Raw genomic sequence first — 22,390 nt, 5'->3', positions numbered from 1 at the left:
CGCAATCAGTCTATTCCAAATATTGCTAAACAACTCGTCACTAAGCTCAGCCAAATTCCACAACCTGGAAACCAATTCCTTAATCTGCACGAATTCAAACCGGTGTCTATGCCTGTGTCAGAATCCCCGAATGCCAATAATTAGTGTAATGCATACTCAATCAGCACAAGCCATCTATCTATGATGCAAAAAGCGAAAGCAACAGGCAAATTCATTGTCCCGATATTTGCAATATTCTGATCCCACTGCAAAGACTTTGCGTCCATTATATCCAGAAGCCACTGAGCGACTTGCGGAAAGCCAGTCAGTGGCTTGAACTCCGCTATCCTAAACAGCATCTGCAGGTTGAAGTACTGTATCCGGCTGTCATAAACCTTCCTATCAGGATTGACGAGAGACTTGACAGCTGACGCCACATCAGAAGCTCCGGTGTATAATGATTCGATGACCGATTTCACTATATTTTTGTCCATGGAAAGGATTAGATACTTCAATCTCCACGCGAGGTAATTATCTTGCAATGCCTCTGCATTCAGCAACGAAAGTAGTTTTTCAGCCTTCAGCAATAACGAATCTGGCAAGGTATCAGGTAACAACGACGTGCCTAATATAATCGCAATCAAGGGTAATATATCGCCGCTCATAAGCTCGCCAGTCTCATCCTTAGGAATAATCTCCACGAAAATGGAATTTAGCTGATTAATTGTCAAATTCTCGGAAATGCGAGTCGCAACTGCCCGCACGAGATCCTCACTGACGAGCACACTGGTCTCTGGCACACCCCTTGTTAAGGTTTTCCTCCAGATATTGATGAACAGTTGTAAATTTCGGATTTTGGTATATGAATCCGCCAACTGGCACACAAAGGCCACAATATCCCGGCTCGTTTCGGAGTTTCGTAGCTTATCGTCCATCAATCCTTCAACCATGGGGAACACCGCATCAGCATCACCATCGAGGATCATCGTTGCTAGACTCCAGTCTGTGGGCTCCTGCGCGTGTAATGCCTTTGTGAGACTTTGCGTCGAGATCGTGATATCGTGATTCTTGGCTTCTCGGAGGATGGAGCGTGCAGCTTGGGGAGCGAAATTGAGGAATTCTTCGCATATTTTCGGCATTAACGACCTTTGCTTCGTTTTTCCAAACTTGGATAGCCCAAGTGAGAGCACGTGCCCCAGAAAGTCACTGTCTGCATACTTATTAATTTCCTAACGTTGCATTTGGAATTGAAGACAAACGTACCTTGCCGACTGTCTGGAATTTGGGCCAGGACGTCGCATAGTTTCTTGAATAACTGGTTTTCATCGTCTTTAACTACTGATGGACTGAAGACCAAATCGCGAAGAATGTTGCTGAGTTTATCATGCAGTTTGGCCTGACGGTCAACTTGCTTCAAGACTGTGAAACCAGCTAATAGACCGTTATTTGAGAAGCTTTGCGATATCTATAGTTTCATATGAGCGAGTGCAAAATATGGACTAGCAGCTGTAACTAGGAAACTTGCCTTTTTAAAATTAGACACGCCATATAATGCGTTCTCGTATATACTAAAAACTAAGCGACACCACTTTTCCGAAGCCGCTTCGGGAAACACAGAAACGAGTTTCAGGTAGTCTATCACGATCGATACCATAACTTCCGTTGTACATCGTAACCATACTTTTGACTGTTCGACACATTCAACAGCGTCGAATATTGAAGAAAGTAGCGCAAGCCTCTCCGTTTTCTGGCTGTCGTTATTCGTGACGTCCGACGCAAGCAAGGCGAGTGCTGATTTTATCGTATCGAGAAACTTATGTCGCTGATAAATTTGACGTTTGGAGCCGGCGCTGAGAGAAGTCCATATCTTTTTGAATATCTGCCAAAAATCATCACTAGGAGACAAAGAAGTGTGAGTATCCCACTGGACATCGAGTTCGAGAGGTAGTAACCTACTTCTTCATTCCGATCTCGGCTCTGTCAAACCACCAGTCCATTAAAAAATCCTCTTTTCGAGGAAAATAGAGGTTTACGTATTTCTCATCTATTAAAGCCTGCGCAAATACTATTAAAGGACCGACATCTTTAGTTTTAGATCGCAAATATCTCGACGCCTGCTCGGACGTAGTCACAGCTTCCGGTATGTCTAAACTGCTCATTGCATGTCACTAAATCATAAATTTCTCGGAAGCTATCGTTCATATGTCGTTCCGATATGACGTTCACCTTCTCCGACTGAGGCTCGCAGAATAGATATAGATCTAGCGCTGGTTCATGGGAGCGGAAGTTATGACCGCTACCAACTTTTCAGGGGTCCCTCGGCGAAACCTCACTTCAATAGACACTAAATTTTGTTCAATTTTTGGAAATTTGCATGCGCTAGTTAACCAAAGTACAATAATATATATATATATATTTATACATTAATAAACCTCTTAGTATACCTGTGCACTCAAATGGCCAATAAAATATGCAGAATCTTTTGATTTAGTTAAAAGCTGCGGCAATGGTTCTCATGTACCCTAACCCGGGTATCAGGCACAAATACTCAAGCTAGAGCAAGCGATCTAAGCACCGCGTGACTGGATGGCCAAGCTGGTTAAGGCGTACGGCTGTTAACCGTAAGATCGGGAGTTCGATCCTCCCTCTGGTCGTTTAAATTTTTTGTAGATTGAACCAGGTGTATTATTAAAATCAACTAACTATCTTATCGTGAAGCTTGAAAGATTCGCCAAATACTGTAATCAATTGCATTGCTTGTATATATGCAAAGATATATAGATCATTGCTAGATGCTGCGAAATGATTCGTTCTACGCGTGTCTTCTTACCGTGCTGCTTTGCTGAACAGTAACGAAGTATGGGTTACACAGTTATTGTAAATGAAGGTAGTTGGGCAATGGGGAGGCAAAATAACATTAAAAACATTTATTGATGTATGGAACGGGCGAATGCAGGATGTGCGGCTATCGATAAGAGGCAGCTCAATGATGTCTCGCGTGGAGTCGACTCCCTAACCCAATCCTAACAGTGACGTAATCTTGATCCCTACGTTAGGCCTAGTCGTCATGTGAATTTTCTGTGCCACAAAGGCTAATTTCTGCAATGCACGCTTAGTTTATCTGTCAATTGAAATTACACTGAACAACAGTATATAGGCACACATATTCAGTTATACATAACGACAATCTGGCAGGGATTAATTATGATACAATGTAAGCATTCTGTGGTTACCCGGCCGGGGGATTTTGCCCGCCAGGTTAGGGACGGTGCGGCGCCTCCCGAATGGCCAAGCAAGCTTGTGGCAGCGTGAGTTCCCAGGCCACTCACAACCCACGACGTCCCATCTTTCAACTTTCGATATCATCGACAGTCTCCTCCATCTATCCAATTTCCGCTCTGTGTCTCGTCCACATCAGCAATTTCTGTCTCTACTTTCTTTTTTCCTGCTGCGTACTCCGCACGCACTCTTATGCGCAATGGATCACACGTCTCGGCGGCCCGCCCCCTCTAATCACAGATCTTTCTCGGTAGAGGACGCAGAGCAGGAGCTTGACGCTAATCGGGCGTCCTCCTCTGCGCGCCACAGGCCCGTCAGCTCCCGAAGGCGCTCTCGCCAGCGGCCCGATAGGCCTTCGGTCGCTGAGGTCCATTTCACCGACGACCCGTCCGTTGGCGCCACCTCGACCCCCGTCAACGAATCCCGCATACACGTCCACCATCATCATGGCCCTCATGGCATCGACCGCAGTCCACCGTCGCAGGACGGTCTTGGCCCTGAAGATGTCTCGCGACGGAGCGAGCACACCGACGAAACAGATGGCGACGATTCAGGCAGCACGCTTATCCACACAACGGACGGTGACGACGACTTTGATGACACATCCGACACTGCATCCATAGAGTCTTTCACACTGCGCGAGCGTCAGGATGCAATTAATGAGACCCACCCTTTCGGTATCCGTATTTGGAAGCCTGCTTTGTACAAGAAGTCCCGTTCGGTCCAACGCATTGCCGAGGGTGATATCCACTCCACACCTGGCAAGAAGGTATCTTGGGTTGTTTGGGTAGGGAACTACTTTTGGTCCGCCATATTCGGTATTCCTCTATGGATCATCATCCAAGTGCCAGCTTCCTTTTGCTTTTTATTCTTTTTTTGGAGTGTGTCGGCGCGTGAATATGGTCGAGCATTCTGTGCGCTCGCCAACTATTTTGTTTTCCCCTTCGGAAAGTTTGTCCAACTCGACCAGGATGAGCATTATGCACTCGAGGATGAGGGTGAGGGACGCTCGCTTGGTGAATATGAGGAATGGCGAACCGGCGCCGATCGGGGCCGGCTATTCTTTGGACCGTCCTCGCGTCGACCATTATTACATCGGGCACGGCGCCAGTCTGGAGGCCTAGAGCCGATAAGCGAGAGCGATGGCCTTCTGAATTCGTCCGGCAATCCCAATGACGGCGACGCGAATGGTGCCGGAACTGCTGGCGATGAAGCAGCGGCATCGTCATCCGCAGCGTCGGTTACGTCGATCGAGTCTGGCATGCCGTACGCGACTAAGCGCCGGTTGTTTGGGCGCGGCCAATGGAACTTAGGCCGTATCATTTTCTACACGTGGTTCTATTTGCTTGTCTATCCCGCATTGCTGGTTGTTGCAGGGATCTGTTGGTTCATGGTTTTTGCGATTCCGATGGCTCGGGTCACTATACACCTTTGCTCGCATCTGCGACGACATCCTCTCGCGTTATCGTTCCATCACGACGGCCCTTTGACCCGCAACGAAGAGTCGCCAGAGAATACATCGATTTTGGTGTGTACGTACCGTGCGTTTGGCTGGAACTACTACAAGTACACAGTCGACGGAACAAACGTTTTCCTCATGAATCTAATGTTTGTCGTCGTGTTTACCATATTCGACCAGTACCTCATCACGAAAGTCCTTGGCCCGTCCACATTCGTTACCACTCCTGGCATGATTTTCGTGCTTGCATTGTGCTCGGTTATTCCACTGGCTTACTTCATCGGCCAAGCTGTCGCCTCTATTTCCGCACAGTCATCTATGGGCATGGGAGCGGCGATCAATGCGTTCTTCTCAACCATCGTTGAAGTGTTTTTGTACTGCGTGGCGCTTACGGAGGGCAAGGGTCGACTAGTCGAAGGTAGTGTTATCGGCAGTATCCTGGCTGGTGTTTTGGTTATGCCAGGATTGTCGATGTGCTCGGGCGCGATCAAGCGCAAGACGCAGCGATACAATCCAAAGTCTGCTGGTGTGAGCTCTACTATGTTGTTGTTTGCCGTCATTGCGGCGTTCGCCCCGACTCTATTTTACCAGATTTACGGATCAGTGAGTAGTCTGTTGGTCTATAAGATGTCAACCCCACTGAAACTGGATAGTACCAACTCAATTGTGTTCCCTGCACTTCTCGGGAGACTCCAGAGCCAGTTGACGGAGTGAAAGCTACGTGCCGCCGTTGCCAGTTCTTCCTGGACCCCCTCACGAATGACGATTTTTATCAGTCGGCAGTTAAGCCATTCACGTACCTCTGCGCCGTCCTTCTTTTCGTATCCTACGTCATTGGTCTGTGGTTCACGCTTCGCACACATGCGGCCATGATCTGGCAGGCCAATCCGTCATCGTCAACACAACCTGTCGTGACCGTTTCTGCAGCGCAACCGGACGGTGAAGCGGTGCCTGCTGACGGCGGTCCGACTGCACTAACGGTAAATGACTCTCTTTATGATGATGTTTATGGATCTATTAATAGCATGGGCGGTGCTGTTAACAGTCATAAATTCAAGCTTCCGCTACTGGGCGGCCAGCGCACTGACGCTTTCCAGGACTTGCCCCTTATCGATCTACGGGTTGATGCGAACGGCAACCCGATTGCGACGACAACCACGGTGCCAGCATCTGCGGCGAATGGGGATTCGAAGACGACGAAATCAACGGCCGCCGCGCCGACAGCTACCGGTGTTTTGAATGTCCCGAATGGTACTTCGACGGGTACGACGCCTCGTCGGGGGTCGCTTCGAAATTTGTTCCGTTCACAGTCGGGGTCAACAAAATCGAAGTTGCCGATTCACGAGTTGCCATTGTCACCTACCGCTGTGCCTGAGCCTGGATCGCCGACGCCATTGGGAGCTGACGCAGTGACCGGAGAGCATCATGCCGGCGGTGGACACGACGCGCCAAACTGGAGCAGGCTGAAGTCTACAATCGTTCTTCTTGGTGCAACTATCCTCTACGCTGTCGTTGCGGAAATTCTCGTTGACACGGTCGATGTTGTTCTAGACTCGGTTGCTATTGACGAGAAGTTCCTTGGTATCACGCTCTTCGCTTTGGTGCCGAATACGACTGAGTTCCTGAATGCCATTTCGTTTGCTATGAACGGCAATATTGCCTTGAGTATGGAGATTGGATCTGCGTATGTGCTACAAGTGTGCTTGCTGCAGATCCCAGCTTTGATCTTGTTTAGCGTGTGGAACTACACCGCAAACGAGAATTTACGTGATTACACGTTCAGGTGAGTGCGATTGTGGTCATAGTTGCAATAGTTGCTGACGAGATAAGCTTGGTTTTCCCGCGATGGGATCTAGTCGTGGTCGTGCTCTGCGTTTTCTTGCTTTCCTACATCTACGCTGAAGGCAGGAGTAATTATTTCAAAGGCTCGATCCTGCTCCTGAGCTACCTCGTTGTGATGGGCGGGTTCTGGTTCAGCGGGACAACGGGCGAAGCGCAGATATCTTCTAGCATGGGTGGTGGCCCTGTGTTCATTGTTCCGGGATTGCTATCGGCCCCTGGAGTATTTTGAGTATTGACAACACTTATTCTGCGTGGACTTTTGGCTATTATACTATATGGCAAACATTCTGGATGTGTTGGGATTGCTTGATTTGTTTGGGATACATACCTATCTGCATACACGACACGTACATTCATGTATACATTAATGCAGCTTACATACATGCATGCATGCTCCTCATCAATATGATCACTATCCACAATCGTCATTATCATCAACGTCCGTTACGTGATGCATTATAATGTTACGGTGATTACGTTTTAGGGTTGTCTTATGACTTTCAATTTTCATGTTTTGCGTCTCTTTCGGTTGTAGTGGGTCTGGGCTTTTGTGCCGTATTCTCGTATATTATCTCCATTTCATATTTTTGCGTCTATAGCGAGCGCGGAGATCGTGGGTTTTAGTATATATGGATGTAACACCTGTTACTTTTTCCGATTGGTTGTAATTGCAATTTGACATATATGATGCTGACGCTTTGTCAATGTCCACCACTCACGGAGTTGTTGACAAGTCCTACATTGGTTGTTCGCGCAATGGATTCCCAAACCAAACACGCAGTATCGCCATGCCTCCAGATCAGACGCATACTTGATTGGTACTTTGATTACCTTGCAAACGAATTTGTTATTGCCTGTCAATCAATTACAGACTGGCATGTTTCGTGGCTGCTGTCGTCTGAAATTAGTTGTTACTGCCGGGCCACAGGCCTGTCCCTGCCATGCAATGGAAGAGTCTCGGACATCAGCATAATGTTAGATCAGTATGACGAGTCTGGAAGGCATTTGAGCTCTAATTGAATAAGGACAGATGCGCTGAGTTCGAGATGTTGTCATCTTCTCTTCACATCTCAATTGATGAGCGCGAACATAAATAAATACATTTAATAAATGTACACCTTCTTTAAAACATTTAAAATGTATTGGAAAGAAAAAAAAAATTGGAACTGTGACGCCAGTGAAATATACCATTAACCATTTTTAAAGACAAAGACCCGTACTCCAAACGACCGTACTCACACACCGACCACTCCTACAACAGGAGTAACATTACTAGACGTAAAGTTTTCCTATCGATCCAATAATAATGTATCGTAAGCTCATAATCGTCAAGACGACCTTTCTTTCTCCAACTTTTCAACAATCGTCTTCAGCCCCTGATTCTTTCTTTCCAGATCCATTAAATAATCTACGACGTGGCCCAACACGGTACTCTTACTGAACCCACCCGCCCGTAACACAGGCACGAGATGCGATAATTCATCGAAACCTTGTTTGATTATATCCCTCCGCTTCTTTTCCGACGAGATATGATTCTTCCGGCGTTGGGCTTCTGTAAGGAGTTCCCGGTTTTGGTTCGACGACGAGTCAACGTACAATGGCGATGCTTTTCGTGCGCGCTTTTGCTGTCCTGGGGTCGGGGTGTCCGATTTTATTGAGGAAGCCGTCAGAACCGGTGATAGCGATGCCGAGGCCCGTTTGCGTTGGGTTCCGAGGGCGTCTGGAGACACTGCGATCGGGCTGGCAGAGGACGAGATGGATGATGAAGACGACTGTATCGGAATCCCCCCTTGCTGAGAATGTAATACAGACGGTGGAATCCCGTGCTGCATGCTCTGCGGCTTTTCGTCTGTACGATCGGAGTGCCATAGGCCTCCGTCCTGGCTCATTTGGCGCAATATTTCAGACGCAGCGACATGGTCGCTCTCGCTTGCACTATGGCCCCGTCTATGGTTCTGGCCGGCATTTGACTGCGCGTCCGTGTGCTCCGGATTCAATTTGAACCCAGATTTCGAAAACCGCGGGTCTGAACCCCACGCGAGACCCTGCTGTCGGTGCGCGGCTCGGAGTAATATTGCGCGCTCTTCGGCCGTTATATGTCCACTTCTAATTGTGTCTAACGTCAGCGGCGGTCCGACAATCTCCGCTGTGGGTAGTAAAGGCAGTTGCATCGTTGATGCTGTCTGCGGATGGTGGTCAGCCGACCACGACGGGGTAGACTCAGCCACAGACTTGCTCTTCGTCTTGCCATTTGCAAACGGTGGACCAGCCCTGGTGCGCATCTCTGCCGACGGACTGTTGTGCGGTATTGGTGAAAAGTCTGTACCCGGTATTGGCGGGGGCGAGCCCGTAGATGATGGGAAGGGCCAGGTAGGTAGGGTCTCGGGCAAGACGGGATCGAAGATAAAATCGGAGTCGAGAGCGAGTTTGTCGAGGAAGTCGGAATACGCGAGGCTCTCGCGGTCGTCGAGTAGTGGCGTACCCTGCAGGACAGGCGGCGGGTGCTGAGGAATCGTGATGGACGGTATTGACAAAGCTGATGACGAGGACGCCGGCTGGGGATGTTCTAAATATGCTAGGGACATGTCTGCAGAAAACGGGCCAGGCGAGAGGCGCCCCAGGAACGGGTCTTCAGGCGCGGCCGAGCGGCGAAATTGAGGCGTGGCCACGTCGATATCAGGCTGGCGCGAGGAGTTTGTTGCGGTTGTCGAAGTCATCGCAACCAGCAAGCGGTTAGCATTGGGTGGAGACGAAGACAAGGAGAGGACGGCGTGGTGAGGGAAGACAGTACGGAGATGAGGCAGTGACAGCGGATCGACGAGGCCAACTGCTGGCACTGGGGACGTCGTGGATCCCGGCAGACAGATCCGGACAGACGCAGGAAGATAATATATCGAATAGTATGTGCGATGGAGTAATGGGTATAGATAAATACCAGTGCTTAATTAGAGATGTCGTGCTGGCTGCGTGAAAGGAACAGAGCTTGTCGCTGTCTTGTGACGGCGAAGCTGCACCGCCCTGGCACATGCTGCTCATAAGTGGCGGTGGTGGCGGTGACAAAAGGCACGCCCTAACCACCACCCCGCTATTTAGAGTACCTTGGGAACCACAATCGCGAATGCGGCGGCTGATCAAGTCGAAGCAGGGGGGCTTTCAGACTTCGATCTCCGATATATATACAGGCGGATTGCCAGCTCGCAAACGTCTTAGGCGACCACAACTGCTGCGGATCGCGAATTGCCACGATCAAATCCTGCATGCGTATATGCACGGAGTCAATGAATCTATGGTGTGCATGTTGCAATATTACTATACTTGTACTATATGATAATGAGAACACCTAAATTACACTGGCGTGTACGAACAGTCGCGTGCTATGCGTGCTTAGTTGAGTGTGGCAAGACACCAGGGACCACCTCCTGAGTGCCTCCACATCGAATGACACTCGTGTGAACGTTGTCTGCACAAGTACGCCTTCCGCCGTCGTAAATGTCTACCCTGACAGAGATACTGCACACTATCATGACCCAATGCTCCATATTGGCTATCAAACATTATTAATGGAATGTCAATGCAATACACACTACACCGCAACAACGCCCTCCCCACTTCCACGAACGCTGGTCGCAGTGCCGACTCCTGCTTCCGCAAACGATGACTTGGACTCCCGGTCATACGAAAGCACGCGCGAAAAGTAAAACGGCTTGTCGTGCTGCAGCGAAAACTCCAACCGATCGGTTGTAACTCTATTAAAACTCCAGAACCCTACCCAGTTCAGGCGATTGTGCCGTCCGCGCCCCGCAGATTTGATCTATAACCCGTCAGCGCTCTTCCCCATTCCGCATACCAACAGAAATCAGGAAGACTCACATCAAGCTCCTGCAAGAACAGGTACTTTGCGACTGGTGACTGCGATTCAATCCGAACTCGCCCGTCGATCGACATCCGCCATGTGCCCTTGAACATACCGCGCTTCATAAGATGTCGGTGGAATTCCGGCACAACCTCAATCGGCTCTTTCGTCGTCAAATGCGTGATGCACGTCCCGTCGTCAAAAAACCGAACATATCTATAGTATGTAACAATGTGTATCGGAACGTGCCACGAGTGCGATACTCCGTAACGTTGGTAGTTGCAGGTGCTGATGTAAATCCCATTGAACATTATCCGCGGACGCTCAAGAAACATCCGCCGCCAATTGTCCTTCCAAATTTGTACGGTTTCGCTTTCGTCCACCGGGTCGTCGTACGCCATTCTCGGGTATTCCTTCATACAGAGACTACGCCACAGCATGCTGTCACTGTATGCCAAAAACGCCAGTTTGCGGCAGCTGTATGATGCCTTTGTAAACGACGACAGGTCGAGAAGCGCAAGTGTCCGCAGGATAGTGTTGGTGATTTCGTTCGGAAGCTTGATCAGCGGCGAAGGCCGATCCTGATCTTCTGGCTGAGCCTCCAGGTGAGAGTAATCTGACAGTAGAAACGTAGTCTTATCCGTCGGTAACGTGGAAGTGGTTGCCTTTTTGGATGGCGAAGGTGCACGCTTTGTGAAGGCGCTGCTGGGAAAGTGCTTATTCTTGTACAGCTTGTCGACACTGTCATCGAGCCTAAACGATTGCCGATAAAACTTAAGCGCGTCTGACAAGTTGCCGTCTCGTTCTTTCTCGACAGCAAGCTCATAGATTTTTAATGCTCTCTGAGCACGACTGACTTCCGGATCTTCCTTGGCCACTCCGTCAGATTTACCTAAACTCGCCTCTGCTTCTAAATCAGCTGCATTATCCTTCCGTGATAGTCGCGATGAGTCATCCGGCACGGAAGCAGCAACTGTGACCTCCCGTAACTCCAACTCAGAATTCAAATCCATCTGCGCAACATCTTGCACCAATTCCTCCATCGACGACTGCAACACCTCGTCCTCTACATCCTCTTCGTCATCGACTTCATCGTCGTTAATCTGCCGCCGTTCACTCGGCCAAGCAGGTGATATCACTGGCGATGTTCTCTGCGTAACCATACTCTCCGTCATATTTGTACTTTCGCTTTTGCTTCTCTGCCTTGCAGGTTTAGACGACGTCGCTTCCCCAGATCGCCGGTCGTGGCGCGTTCTCTCTCGTACCTCCTTCTGCCACTCATTTCTAAACTTTTCCAGCTCCTGCTGTGCCGAGTCCATACTGCGTTCAATTCTAATACAATCTAGTCTTATTGTCGGAGCCGTCAATATCAAATCCTCGACCTATCACGACGTGAATTGATGGATACTAACCGATGACGACTAAGGTTCAGTAAATGCAATCTTCTATTTCTTCCCAATTGCAAATAAGAGCAAGTACTACCTCATCGACCATGCCATCCCACGGTCAATGCTGGTTTACCTTAACTTGGTAAGAAGGCACACACTGGGGTCGCCGCACCCGAGATAGCCGATTAAAGTTTGGTGTGGACGGGCTCCGTCTCAAATCAAGCTCACTTGACTAGAGACCCAACTGCATTCGATTCACAACAGATCAGTATAAATTATCATAATGACGGTTTCAATCACAAGAGAAAGTGGAATAAAACCTGTATGTAGCCAGTTACAATCATTAGTCATGACTGTTTGGAATCGTGGCGGATTGGAATGCGGTTGTGGGAATTGTTTGACTAATGGATCGCCACAGTATTACACTCAGAAGATCGAGGAAACTGAACTTCAGATTAATGAAAAAACGCAGAATTTGCGGCGTTTAGAAGCGCAACGAAATGCGTTAAACGCAAAGGGTATGTTCAGGATACGATGGGATCAATTTGACCTCGATGTTTTGAATTCAAGTAACGATTGGTAGTCCGCCTTCTCCGTGAAGAGCTCCAGTTACTGCAAGAACCCGGGTCGTACGTGGGCGAAGTTGTCAAAGCTATGGGTAAGACCAAGGTTCTTGTCAAAGTTCAGCCGGAAGGGAAATACGTTGTCGACATTTCGTCCGACATCGACATCAAGAAGGTCACCCCGTCGTTACGAGTATGTCTGCGTTCGGACACGTACCAGCTGTACCAAATCTTACCTAACAAAGTCGATCCGCTGGTCTCGCTTATGATGGTTGAGAAGGTGCCGGATAGCACATATGAGATGGTCGGTGGGTTGGATCAGCAGATCAAGGAGATCAAGGAGGTGATAGAATTGCCCGTCAAGCACCCCGAATTATTCGAATCTCTTGGCATCGCGCAGCCCAAAGGCGTATTGTTGTACGGCCCGCCGGGAACTGGAAAGACACTCCTCGCGCGCGCAGTAGCCCATCATACAGAGTGTAAGTTCATCCGTGTCAGTGGCTCTGAATTGGTGCAGAAGTATATCGGCGAGGGGAGCCGCATGGTCCGTGAACTCTTCGTCATGGCGCGCGAACATGCACCGAGTATCATCTTCATGGACGAAATTGATTCGATCGGGTCCAGTCGCGTTGAAGGTAGTAGCGGCGGCGACTCCGAAGTCCAGCGGACAATGTTGGAATTGCTCAACCAGCTCGACGGGTTCGAGTCAACAAAAAATATTAAAGTCATCATGGCGACGAACAGATTGGACATTTTGGACCCGGCATTACTCCGACCGGGTCGTATAGATAGAAAGATCGAGTTTCCGCCACCGACCCTGGAGGCACGAACCGATATTCTGAGAATTCATTCCCGCTCTATGAACCTCACCCGGGGCATCAACCTTCGCAAAATTGCAGAAAAGATGAACGGATGCAGTGGTGCTGAAGTCAAGGGTGTCTGCACCGAGGCCGGCATGTACGCGTTGCGAGAACGCAGAATCCATGTCACGCAGGAGGATTTCGAGCTTGCTGTCGCGAAGGTTTTGTCTCGGAACGATGAAGGCCAGATCTCGCTCAGAAAGCTATTCAAGTAAATTGTTTAATTTGTCATTCATTTTGTTATATAAATATGTACGTTGTAGTCACAAAGTAAATAATTGTGATGTCTTGAGTCGCCCAGTCATACGTGCTATAGGTACAATTCCCAAAATGCTAAATAACTAACTTATATCACAATACAAAATATCGGCCAATAATTTTGTGCTCCTATGCGCCATAACATACGATGAACAGATTCAATAAAGCAAATTACCAGAGCAAATCAATGGGTTCATGCATCGAAGCCTAATCTCAGAGCACTATGAAGAAGAATGCAAGCTTTTAAGAATCTTCTCAATCATCGGATTCGGTTCAACATCCAACCTCTTTAGTTCTTTCCGAATCCGGTCCTCGTATTCCACGATGACCCGCGTTGTATAGTCGAACGATTTGGTGACATCGCGCATGTAGGTTACAGCATAGTCTTTAAGGGAATCGTCTGTTGAATGCTGTTTGAGGATGTCTTCGTACAAAGCACGGACGTTAGCGAACAAAATTATTCCAGACGATTGTGCGTGGCTTACTAAGTATTTGTTGGTTAGATTTGTCGTGTCTTATGCTGTGAATGATCGGGAACGAGAATTTGCCTTCGGTTAAATCTTCGCAGAATCCTTTGTTCTTTGAATACTATCGACCGTTTAGCTAATACGACACATGGCAAGAAAAGGTAGACTAGCCTGATCAGATTGCAAATTCATATAGTCATCTCTAATCTGGTATAATATTCCAATCAAATTCGCAAGCGGTACAAAGTTACTGCTTCCAATCAGCTAAGTCAGAAAACATTAAATCGTTTAACAACATACGTAGTGCATTCCGATTCAGCTTGCATCAGCTTGACTGCTAATCGAAATAGTCCACCGGTCTCTGCACTTGTTAGCACCACTCATTTGTTCCCGCAAGCCGGAACACGTACTATTTTCGACCATCCCAATGTAATCGTCTTCAGTGGGACATATCAATGCATCTCGCCAGTACAAATCTAATCCCTGTCCCCTGTGCAAATTCAACAGCTCATCTAATATTTGGGCGTTAGGTTCACGACCGTCGAACTGTACCACGCCGCCAGAGATTAGACTGACCTGTGTATATTTTATAAACCGCGGGATTGTTCAATTTTGAAATTTCTTGGAGCGCGAGGAAGTAAACGTAGTTGGAGGAATTGATAGTCTGCGCGACGCCGTATATGCTATGGGCAACCGGGAAGCCGCGTCTTAGGGTCGCTGAATCTTCGACGTCGTCCACGCTGTGTGAATATTGTCAGCATTCAACCAATTATACGTGGCATTTACTACAGATTAGGAAAATCATGCATACAGCAGCGACGCCGTGTGCAGCATCGCTATTGCCCGTACTATGATCTCCAGCGACTCTCCCGGGACATTTAGCCAGAAATTGAAGGCATCGACGCAGAGACGCCGTATATCCTTTCCAGGATGCGCTTCGAGGTATGTATATGGACCCAGAACGATCTGTCGGGCGTGGTTAGTTTCTCCGCCGATATTCACGTGAGTAAGTCTGAAAACGTACGGCTTCGTTCTCGTGAGTCCATTTAGTCGTGACGTCTGTCGACATTACTTCTATGTCTGTGGGATGTAGTTGGTGAGTGAGGCACGTATGACGCTAAAGTAAATTGGGGCCAGTGAAGGTGGAGGTGGATGTGCGCTCTGATAGTACGTACGTGTCTAATGCTATAGTATCTGAGCCAGCAATTCTTTTGTGCGCGGCTCAATGCCCAGAGCGGCTGGAGTCGAACACCAAAGCAACACCAAAGCAACAGTGATCAAGACAATATCTGCCATATTTCGATGTAGTATCTACACTCTACAGATGAATTGATTGGTCGCACAAGTGGCAGCCTGGCAGGTAGAGTGATACATTGGGAATATTGGAATACTCCGTGAAAGATAAACCTTAGGGTACAACCCATAACTGGTTGTATATGCCTTGTATATTACCACACCATAATCTAATAATTATCAGCCACAGGCCGCGGCTAAACACTTTATGAATCCACATAATATACTGCATAACGACTAGATTTCGAGAGTTCGCTACAAATCAAGACCGAGTGAATAGGCTCGTCCACAGCTGGAACAACCAACTGTGGACAACGCAAATTGTTGTCGCAGATCTCCCGCAAGGAAAATTTCAAGACAGCTACAAACCAGACAATCTCACTCGAAATATTACGACTTGTTGTGAATCTATGATGATACAGAGTAGACGGTGATATATACAAGTTTGGCGAGGTGTGCGCCAGTTTAGGCTTCTGAATATTCTGCTTCTGCGTCTATGGCTTCCTCCGGTTCCGTTAAGCTCCCGCGTCCCTAAATCTCAGAAGGCAACGGAAGAGAGCTATCTTTGGCAGTTCGTGAGATCGTGCCAGTCGGCTGTAGTCATTTTCAAAAGCTGCACCCCGTTTCCCGATCAACTTACAAACGAACACCGCATTCAATGTAGTACAAATCAAGCAATTATCTCCGCAATTATCTCTTCAGAGCCGTTTTCAAACCATGGTTTTCCTTGCAGCTCGAGCACGATCTTGAGCGCTTCATCTTCGGAGGCTAGTCGAATAAGGTATCGGGAACGAGGAATCTGTCTACAGAAGGACTAGTCAGTATTCATTTCGTCAGCATCATTTGCAGGACAGAACGCACGACGATAATCGTCTGATTGCTTCAGACGGCTCGCCTTCAAGGGCAAATTCAGACAGTCTCTGCTCCACTTGCTCATGGGTCACGGACAACGGGAGGTCATGCAGCAACACATATCGACAATGAGATCCACCGCCGGTGGTATCCTCACTCATTTTCAATCTGAAGCCAGGGCGGTCGATACCGACGCTTCTAGTCCTATCTTTCATCTGCTTGCCGTAGAGCATCACCGAGCTTGTCCTCTTCTGATATATCTGTGCAGCCTCAACGCTTTTAAATTGTAAATAGTACCCCTTTCGTCGATGAAGATTTTCGTCTCGTTTTTGTCTGACTGAGGATGTCGTTAGTTATCCAGTCGCACCACGCGCTACTAACATATGATCTCACGTTCAAAGTCAATGTACTCTAAAAACTCCCGAGCCCGCTTTCGCTGATGTTCACTACCCCGTCCGGGGTCGATGCCTAATAGCCGTACAAAGTCGGTCTTTCGTAAAGTAGGCACTGTAAGATCCACCAAAAGCGTTCTGGTCGTTTGATTCATTTCTATAGAAAGCTAGTAACAACCTAGCCACTGTCATCACTTGGCACATATGATATACCTGACTCGGCTGATGCCTTGCTATCAGGTTCCATGAAACCATAGCGTCCGGGCGTACTTGTCGTCACACTCTCCTTTTGGAGATGATGAAACTCTTCATTGGCTCGCTTGTCCTTCTCTATCGTCTCCAATTCAGGAAAATAACTTTCGTAGTCCATATCAGTCTCCGACGACTTGCTGAAAATGTCTTTGCGCTCCGGTGCATTGTATGTAGGCAGAACGCGCCTTTGGGTTGGATGTGGAGATGAGAATAAAAGTTCTAGTAGTCTCCGAACCCTTTGTGCTGTGACAGATGCGATGATCCTTGGTTTCATCAACGATCGAATTTCTTGCGTGTTTTGAACTGCCTTTTCGAGACTCTGACTGAAAGTGTCAAACTGTTCAGGACTTATACGTTCTGGAAATTTTCTCTCTTGCGATATCTCAGACTCAGAAGATATTGACGACGAACCATTATCAGATGATTTAATTTCCTTCGCAATCTCCTTGGCTCCGCGTTGAGAAATGCTCTCTGCCGTTAAGTCCGCTGAAGTTGGCCAGTCTCCTGTCAATGTTGCCCCATCGTCCGATTGTCTTCCGCCTTCGCCATTCGTAACATTCCGAGCGCTATCTGGCAAAGTCTTTCCGCCAGAAGGAGATTGTGAATACCAGCGAAAAGCGGTTCGATTATCATGTCCTCTATATCGCGTGATTGAACACACTGCCCTGAAGGCTAGCGGATCGTTCCGACAACGTTCCCACAAAAGCAGCTTTCTGTATTCTAACACTCTCGCAGAACGTGCTATGGTCATCGTAATAGTTTTCGCATTACTTTAAGCTGCTTCGTAAAACTTGTGCGACGCAAGTATCAATTGCTTTCACATTTCGCAATCCAGTACGGGGGTGTTGTACCATGTCTCAGATTTTCAGGGGGCGACGCTGAAAATTAGCGTCGTAGGAAGCACATAATTTCCAGATGAGATCGAACTGGCACGGCCTTACTCCAAGGATTTCGGGTAATTGAACTATCCGATATGCAAGTTATGTCGTCAAAAGAAAACAAGTACCCAGTGGAGCTTTACAAGCGTTTGGGAGAGCCTGACGCGGCTGTACGCGAGTTGGCTTCAGAGGAGATCCTGCAAGGCTTGATCAATGAGAATAATTTACTGAAATGGAATCAAGCTATTGAGCGGCTACTGTCAGGGATTGGGTCGCCTCAGCGGACGATACGTTTGGGTTACTCGAATCTATTGGGGAATGTATGTCGGTTTCTCGGGGAGCTAACGTTAAGAGGGTGCTGATTTGGCATGGCTAGGTTCTGTATACGCTTCGTGAAGAGGTGTCCACCAAACAGTTTTGCAAAATGTTGGCGGTGGACAAAATTGCGATGAAGGAACCACATGGCGCTGTGAGTAGCCATATTGCGGCGGCATATACGTGTCGTATTGACAATTCATAGGACCGACAAGTGCCTGCCTTACAAGTGCTTCTCGCGGTTCACACATACCTGTCTCACAGGAAACTAGTCTCGAACCCAAAACTCGCGTCTACAGATATCAACAATATGTTTGACATTCTTTTCAAAGTTGCTGAAGGCGCCACATTTGTACGCGAACTGGCATTCGCGATTCTATGTAACGGACTGGTCACACTGCCAGACCGCCTTGTCGATTCGGGCCTTCAGTTTTACATTATACGCAGATTAGCAGATGAAAAGAAAACATATTTTTCATTAGAAGGAGTCGCGGTATATCTTTCTATTCGCTCTCGTGCAAATTTTGATACATCATTGGGTCAGAAGAAAAAGAATAAGTACATATACTGGAACTACGCGAATCCCCTAGCGCGCATGAACTTTGACATGCTCAACAGAATAATTAACGAGGCACCACTGAATGTTCGGTCTCCAAGTCTTGAACAGCTCTCTGGATCCGACGAAACCGATTGGTCTTATTCTCAGTTTCACAGTTGGCGAAAAAGGCGGCATTGTGTATGGGACGCCATCGCCAATATGTATGCCGTACCGAACACGCACAATCCACCTGCGACCGGAACAGAGGAATACAAGGCTGAGACTGTGCCATTTCAGATGATATGGGCAAAGGTTGATTCCAAATATTTCGTCACAGAGCATGATTACGACAACTCAGAGAAATCCATAACCGGTTGCAATATTTTGGCCGCGTTCATCAAAACCATCGATGTTGATTATTTTAGTCAGCTATTTACAAGGAATGTCTCGCGGGAGTTAGTAATGCGAGAAGAAATGTACGCATACGCATCGAATGACAGACTTCGCTCATTCGCAGTAAAACGGGTCTCGACTGCTGTCAAGGCCAGGTGCGAAGAGCATCCGCTTGACGTTCCTGTCATTTGGAAACTTCTCTTAGGCCATGTCCCGACGTTCGATAAAAACACATTATCATCTCTTTCGTCAATTGTGGCTGAGTATTCCGTTGATGAGGCCTTGATAGATGGCACATATAATATGCTGGAAGATTTATTTCTACGTCCGACCGGCCAAGTTTTCGAAAATTCGGCCAGATCCATTGGGGATCTCCGTCGAGAAATTATTGGAGTTGTGTTTCAACTTCTTAAGTCAACACGGCAACGCACATTCACTTCTTCAACCTGGCGAAGATCTGCGATTAGATTGCTTGTATGGACAGCTTGCTTCAAAACAATGGATCCCACAAGCGATCTTTATGCCGCTCCAGAACTCACCCAATCTCAGGTAGTTCTTGCTAAGCAGAGACTAGAAGGTGCAATGTCCTTTTTGATCGGGGAGAACACGCCAAAGCCAGTTGCTGTTGGTAGCAACCGTCCGCTGAGTTGGCCATATCTCACGGTACAGGTACTGCAAGAGCTAGAGGCGGACAAGGATAGGTATACGCTTGTGAACCCAGTCGAGCAGACCTTGATTAAGAAAGCAAAGAAAATACTAAACGGTCTCCAGTCCCTGGTGAGTCATACTGGAACCATAGTCCCGTGTCTTAGACGCTAACTTAAATGCAGAAATTTGGAGAGTCCACTAATCCAAAAGTTAATTTAATTGAGATATTCGTTTCATTGATTGTCTTGTTCGTCTATACTGGCTCCGCGGTAAACGAAGAGTTAGAAGATGTAATCAAGTTCGGCACTACCATGACCAACGATATCCTCAAGGAGCGCCGTCAGAGTCTCAAGAAACAGGACAATTCGGCTCGGAAGAACAAGAAGCGCAAAGTCAATGCATCTGACAGCGTCACTTCGAGCCTTGATTACGCGGATGTCGAGGACATGATTGAAGGAAACGTTGGGCCGGTGCTAGTCGAGATGATTTTAGCATTTTCGACAAAGAAGTCGACGGTACTGAAAGAGACATGCGAGAACCTTATGAAGTGGTTTGCGAATCTAATCGATGAGGAAGCTCTACAACTGTTCTACAATGTTCTTCAGGCCAAAGAGAATTTAAGTGGTCAGAATGAGTTGTTTGACGTTGAGGACGATCCTGCGGATATCGAGGACGAGGGCGACGTTACAGAAGACAGTTCTGAAGATGAGGACGCGTCCCAAGGTGCAGACAACGACGATGATGACAGTGACGGTATGAGCATCGACGACGCGGAAGACGCTGTTACTGCGCAGACGGACGATCAAAATAAAAACTTTGAACAAGCGCTGAGTAAAGTGCTTGGCGTTGGTGACATTAGCAAGAAGCGAACACTTCCCGACGACGATGCCTCGGAGTACTCGGATGCTGAGTTGAGCAGCGAAGAAGACATGACCGATGAGCAAATGCTTGCCTTAGATCACCATATTGCTGCACTTTTCAAAGACCGAGTCTCGGGATCGAGCAAGCAGACAATCGCCTCTCGCAAGAAGCTCGAGAAACAGGCGAAAGAGAATGTGATCTTCGCGAAGACGCGTACATTGGACATGCTCAGCGCCTTTGTCCGGTCATTTGCAGGAAAGACGGCTACAGGTCCCACTAATGTCTCGGAGGAGGTGGGCCGTTTGATGCTATCGATGATCATGCCACTGCTTAAGTTAATCAAGACAACTACAAACGAGGGAGTACGTAGTCGTACTTACTTGTTTATACGAACGGAAGTTGCTCGTACTCAATTCCAGGTATCTGTCACCGATAACATCTATGAGCTCTTGACGACGGTTCTGATCGAGACGACTCATACCAATAGCAACACTTACACAAACGCTTGCGCAGCCGTCGCGATGTTCCTGTGCAAACTTCTACATAAATCAGGCAGCGCTAAAGAGCAACCCGCGGAGATTATGGGGAAGCTGATGACTATCTATAGCGATTTCATGAAGAAATGGGCCATAGATAAGAAGTTACCGAATAACAGTAACCTGTTCATTGAATTCATTAGATGGGTGGATGAAGAAAGGAGGAAGTAACCTGTTCATTGAATTCATTAGATGGGTGGATGAAGAAAGGAAGTAACACAATGTTGTATATTACATAATTGCGTGTATAGTAGCGTGCTCGATTAGGCTTAATGAACAGTCTATCTGTAACTAGCGCAAAATGGATTGTGTCAGAATGCTCTATGATAGTCACCGAAATTGTCGCCCGGCCAATCGTAGGCGAGCCGAACCAGGGGGTCAGTTCACGATTGCCACGACCAGTGCGGCAGTGCCGAGAGGTCTCGCATTCGAGACCCTTTCCCTCGCCATGGCAAATCCCTATGCTAGATTTGGGTTAATAATCTTGGTGAAGGCAGCGAGTTCTCCGGCATTTCTAATTAATTTGAGTTATTTCAAGTATCCACCATGAGCACAGCCTTCGCCGAGAAGTGCCGAAAAGTCGTCTGTATTGGAAGAAACTACTTCGACCATGTCTTGGAGCTTAACAATGCGCGTCCTTCACAGCCGTTCTTTTTTTTGAAGCCGCCGTCGTCGATGTTGCTACCCGGAAACGGCCCAATTTTGGCTCCCAAGGGCGTTAATTTACATTATGAAGTTGAATTAGCATTGATTATGGGTAAGACTATGAGAGACTTCGAATGCAAGCACAAGGACCCGGCTGAAGCCTTGAAGGAGGCTATTGATCATGTTGCTGGTATGGTTTATGCAGTGATATCATGTTATTGCCGTTTAGAGCCTAACGTCGTATGAAGGGTACGCTGTCGCTATTGATATGACTGCTCGGAATGTCCAGGATGACATCAAGAAGAAGGGTCTTCCATGGACTACAGCTAAGGGCTTCGATACTTTCCTGCCCATCTCGTATGTCTATTAATGCTTTTATTCTACCGCTCTTACTTTAACCATACCCGACAGAACCTTCATTCCTAAGGACAAGGTCCCAAATCCTGCCGATGTGACACTCTTTCTCTCTGTTAACGGCAGGCACCCGCCCAACCAGAAGGATTCCACAAACCTCATGATGTTCCCTATTCCTGAACTACTATCAGCAATCTCCAGTGTCATGACAATTGAGCCCGGCGATATTGTGCTGACTGGTACCCCTAAGGGCGTCGGTTCTGTGGTCCCTGGCGACCACATCGATGCTGGTCTCGAGTCGGATGGCGCCGCTATTGAAGAGAGCAAGATCTCGGTCGATGTTGCCAACAAAGGTGGAATTTACAGTTTCAAGTCAAACTAAAACGACAGAGAGAGCCCCAGCAAAGGAAAAAGGAAAACCAAGATACAATTGACCTGTAATGTGGCAATGATAGCGAAGTGAACATTTGGGAGTAATAAAATTT

At 47.7% G+C, this 22,390-nt stretch overlaps 9 protein-coding genes and 1 non-coding gene across 10 annotated transcripts; 5 read left to right on the top strand and 5 right to left on the bottom strand.

Moving 5' to 3' along the window:
- Positions 1 to 140: 140 nt before the first annotated feature.
- On the bottom strand, positions 141 to 2,138 carry POJ06DRAFT_281646 (uncharacterized protein; the record flags this gene model as incomplete). The annotated part of the gene is made up of 4 exons (XM_056189960.1): positions 141 to 1,189; positions 1,243 to 1,444; positions 1,505 to 1,874; positions 1,936 to 2,138. The coding sequence occupies 4 exons, from the start codon at positions 2,136 to 2,138 to the stop codon at positions 141 to 143; spliced, it is 1,824 nt and encodes a 607-aa protein (XP_056044125.1).
- A 421-nt stretch (positions 2,139 to 2,559) lies between these two features.
- On the top strand, positions 2,560 to 2,633 carry POJ06DRAFT_t46. Its single transcript has one exon. It is a non-coding gene; the product is annotated as a tRNA-Asn (tRNA).
- Positions 2,634 to 3,312: 679 nt separating this feature from the next.
- On the top strand, positions 3,313 to 7,253 carry POJ06DRAFT_253395 (Sodium/calcium exchanger protein-domain-containing protein). The gene is made up of 3 exons (XM_056187633.1): positions 3,313 to 5,320; positions 5,371 to 6,500; positions 6,548 to 7,253. Exons 1-3 carry the CDS (start codon positions 3,458 to 3,460, stop codon positions 6,786 to 6,788), a joined length of 3,234 nt encoding a protein of 1,077 aa, XP_056044124.1. The 5' UTR covers positions 3,313 to 3,457; the 3' UTR covers positions 6,789 to 7,253.
- Positions 7,254 to 7,733: 480 nt separating this feature from the next.
- Positions 7,734 to 9,516, bottom strand: POJ06DRAFT_109593 (uncharacterized protein). Its single transcript, XM_056184041.1, has one exon. It carries the CDS (start codon positions 9,274 to 9,276, stop codon positions 7,888 to 7,890), a length of 1,389 nt encoding a protein of 462 aa, XP_056044123.1. The 5' UTR covers positions 9,277 to 9,516; the 3' UTR covers positions 7,734 to 7,887.
- A 173-nt stretch (positions 9,517 to 9,689) lies between these two features.
- POJ06DRAFT_253392 (uncharacterized protein) lies at positions 9,690 to 11,975 on the bottom strand. Its single transcript, XM_056187632.1, has 2 exons — positions 10,430 to 11,975; positions 9,690 to 10,370 (listed from the first exon to the last, which is right to left on the bottom strand). The coding sequence occupies exons 1-2, from the start codon at positions 11,729 to 11,731 to the stop codon at positions 10,143 to 10,145; spliced, it is 1,530 nt and encodes a 509-aa protein (XP_056044122.1). The 5' UTR covers positions 11,732 to 11,975; the 3' UTR covers positions 9,690 to 10,142.
- Positions 11,976 to 12,027: 52 nt separating this feature from the next.
- Positions 12,028 to 13,438, top strand: POJ06DRAFT_222990 (P-loop containing nucleoside triphosphate hydrolase protein; the record flags this gene model as incomplete). The annotated part of the gene is made up of 3 exons (XM_056185666.1): positions 12,028 to 12,122; positions 12,219 to 12,318; positions 12,384 to 13,438. Exons 1-3 carry the CDS (start codon positions 12,084 to 12,086, stop codon positions 13,436 to 13,438), a joined length of 1,194 nt encoding a protein of 397 aa, XP_056044121.1. The 5' UTR covers positions 12,028 to 12,083.
- Positions 13,439 to 13,570: 132 nt separating this feature from the next.
- POJ06DRAFT_109540 (isoprenoid synthase domain-containing protein) lies at positions 13,571 to 15,207 on the bottom strand. Its single transcript, XM_056184040.1, has 8 exons — positions 14,973 to 15,207; positions 14,760 to 14,914; positions 14,525 to 14,688; positions 14,359 to 14,460; positions 14,249 to 14,309; positions 14,120 to 14,198; positions 13,967 to 14,069; positions 13,571 to 13,905 (listed from the first exon to the last, which is right to left on the bottom strand). The coding sequence occupies exons 1-8, from the start codon at positions 15,015 to 15,017 to the stop codon at positions 13,703 to 13,705; spliced, it is 912 nt and encodes a 303-aa protein (XP_056044120.1). The 5' UTR covers positions 15,018 to 15,207; the 3' UTR covers positions 13,571 to 13,702.
- A 1,344-nt stretch (positions 15,208 to 16,551) lies between these two features.
- On the bottom strand, positions 16,552 to 17,531 carry POJ06DRAFT_109532 (uncharacterized protein). Its single transcript, XM_056184039.1, has one exon. The coding sequence runs from the start codon at positions 17,486 to 17,488 to the stop codon at positions 16,664 to 16,666; it is 825 nt and encodes a 274-aa protein (XP_056044119.1). The 5' UTR covers positions 17,489 to 17,531; the 3' UTR covers positions 16,552 to 16,663.
- A 139-nt stretch (positions 17,532 to 17,670) lies between these two features.
- On the top strand, positions 17,671 to 21,294 carry POJ06DRAFT_253376 (DNA polymerase phi-domain-containing protein). Its single transcript, XM_056187631.1, has 5 exons — positions 17,671 to 17,935; positions 17,992 to 18,084; positions 18,136 to 19,638; positions 19,692 to 21,077; positions 21,140 to 21,294. Exons 1-4 carry the CDS (start codon positions 17,711 to 17,713, stop codon positions 21,075 to 21,077), a joined length of 3,207 nt encoding a protein of 1,068 aa, XP_056044118.1. The 5' UTR covers positions 17,671 to 17,710; the 3' UTR covers positions 21,140 to 21,294.
- On the top strand, positions 21,266 to 22,350 carry POJ06DRAFT_109485 (uncharacterized protein). The gene is made up of 3 exons (XM_056184037.1): positions 21,266 to 21,741; positions 21,800 to 21,908; positions 21,963 to 22,350. The coding sequence occupies exons 1-3, from the start codon at positions 21,453 to 21,455 to the stop codon at positions 22,285 to 22,287; spliced, it is 723 nt and encodes a 240-aa protein (XP_056044117.1). The 5' UTR covers positions 21,266 to 21,452; the 3' UTR covers positions 22,288 to 22,350.
- Positions 22,351 to 22,390: the final 40 nt, after the last annotated feature.

This window comes from Lipomyces tetrasporus (assembly GCF_029532465.1).
Source record: "Lipomyces tetrasporus strain NRRL Y-64009 chromosome Unknown POJ06scaffold_5, whole genome shotgun sequence".
Lineage (NCBI taxonomy): Eukaryota > Fungi > Ascomycota > Lipomycetes > Lipomycetales > Lipomycetaceae > Lipomyces > Lipomyces tetrasporus.
Note: the sequence above shows the minus strand (reverse complement) of the source record. Positions and strands in the feature narration are given on the sequence as shown.

Coding starts and splice junctions, on each gene's coding strand:
- POJ06DRAFT_253376 (XM_056187631.1), top strand. CDS start 17,711: ATGCAAGTTATGTCGTCAAAAGAAAACAAGTACCCAGTGGAGCTTTAC. Junction 17,936..17,991: donor ACTCGAATCTATTGGGGAAT/GTATGTCGGTTT, acceptor TGGCATGGCTAG/GTTCTGTATACGCTTCGTGA. Junction 18,085..18,135: donor TGAAGGAACCACATGGCGCT/GTGAGTAGCCAT, acceptor GACAATTCATAG/GACCGACAAGTGCCTGCCTT.
- POJ06DRAFT_253395 (XM_056187633.1), top strand. CDS start 3,458: ATGGATCACACGTCTCGGCGGCCCGCCCCCTCTAATCACAGATCTTTC. Junction 5,321..5,370: donor TTTACCAGATTTACGGATCA/GTGAGTAGTCTG, acceptor GAAACTGGATAG/TACCAACTCAATTGTGTTCC. Junction 6,501..6,547: donor TTACGTGATTACACGTTCAG/GTGAGTGCGATT, acceptor TGACGAGATAAG/CTTGGTTTTCCCGCGATGGG.
- POJ06DRAFT_109485 (XM_056184037.1), top strand. CDS start 21,453: ATGAGCACAGCCTTCGCCGAGAAGTGCCGAAAAGTCGTCTGTATTGGA. Junction 21,742..21,799: donor GGCTATTGATCATGTTGCTG/GTATGGTTTATG, acceptor CGTCGTATGAAG/GGTACGCTGTCGCTATTGAT. Junction 21,909..21,962: donor GATACTTTCCTGCCCATCTC/GTATGTCTATTA, acceptor CATACCCGACAG/AACCTTCATTCCTAAGGACA.
- POJ06DRAFT_109540 (XM_056184040.1), bottom strand. CDS start 15,017: ATGTCGACAGACGTCACGACTAAATGGACTCACGAGAACGAAGCC. Junction 14,689..14,759: donor CTGCACACGGCGTCGCTGCT/GTATGCATGATT, acceptor ATATTCACACAG/CGTGGACGACGTCGAAGATT. Junction 14,199..14,248: donor GCTGAATCGGAATGCACTAC/GTATGTTGTTAA, acceptor GATTGGAAGCAG/TAACTTTGTACCGCTTGCGA.
- POJ06DRAFT_109593 (XM_056184041.1), bottom strand. CDS start 9,276: ATGACTTCGACAACCGCAACAAACTCCTCGCGCCAGCCTGATATCGAC.
- POJ06DRAFT_253392 (XM_056187632.1), bottom strand. CDS start 11,731: ATGGACTCGGCACAGCAGGAGCTGGAAAAGTTTAGAAATGAGTGGCAG. Junction 10,371..10,429: donor TGTTCTTGCAGGAGCTTGAT/GTGAGTCTTCCT, acceptor GACGGGTTATAG/ATCAAATCTGCGGGGCGCGG.
- POJ06DRAFT_109532 (XM_056184039.1), bottom strand. CDS start 17,488: ATGACCATAGCACGTTCTGCGAGAGTGTTAGAATACAGAAAGCTGCTT.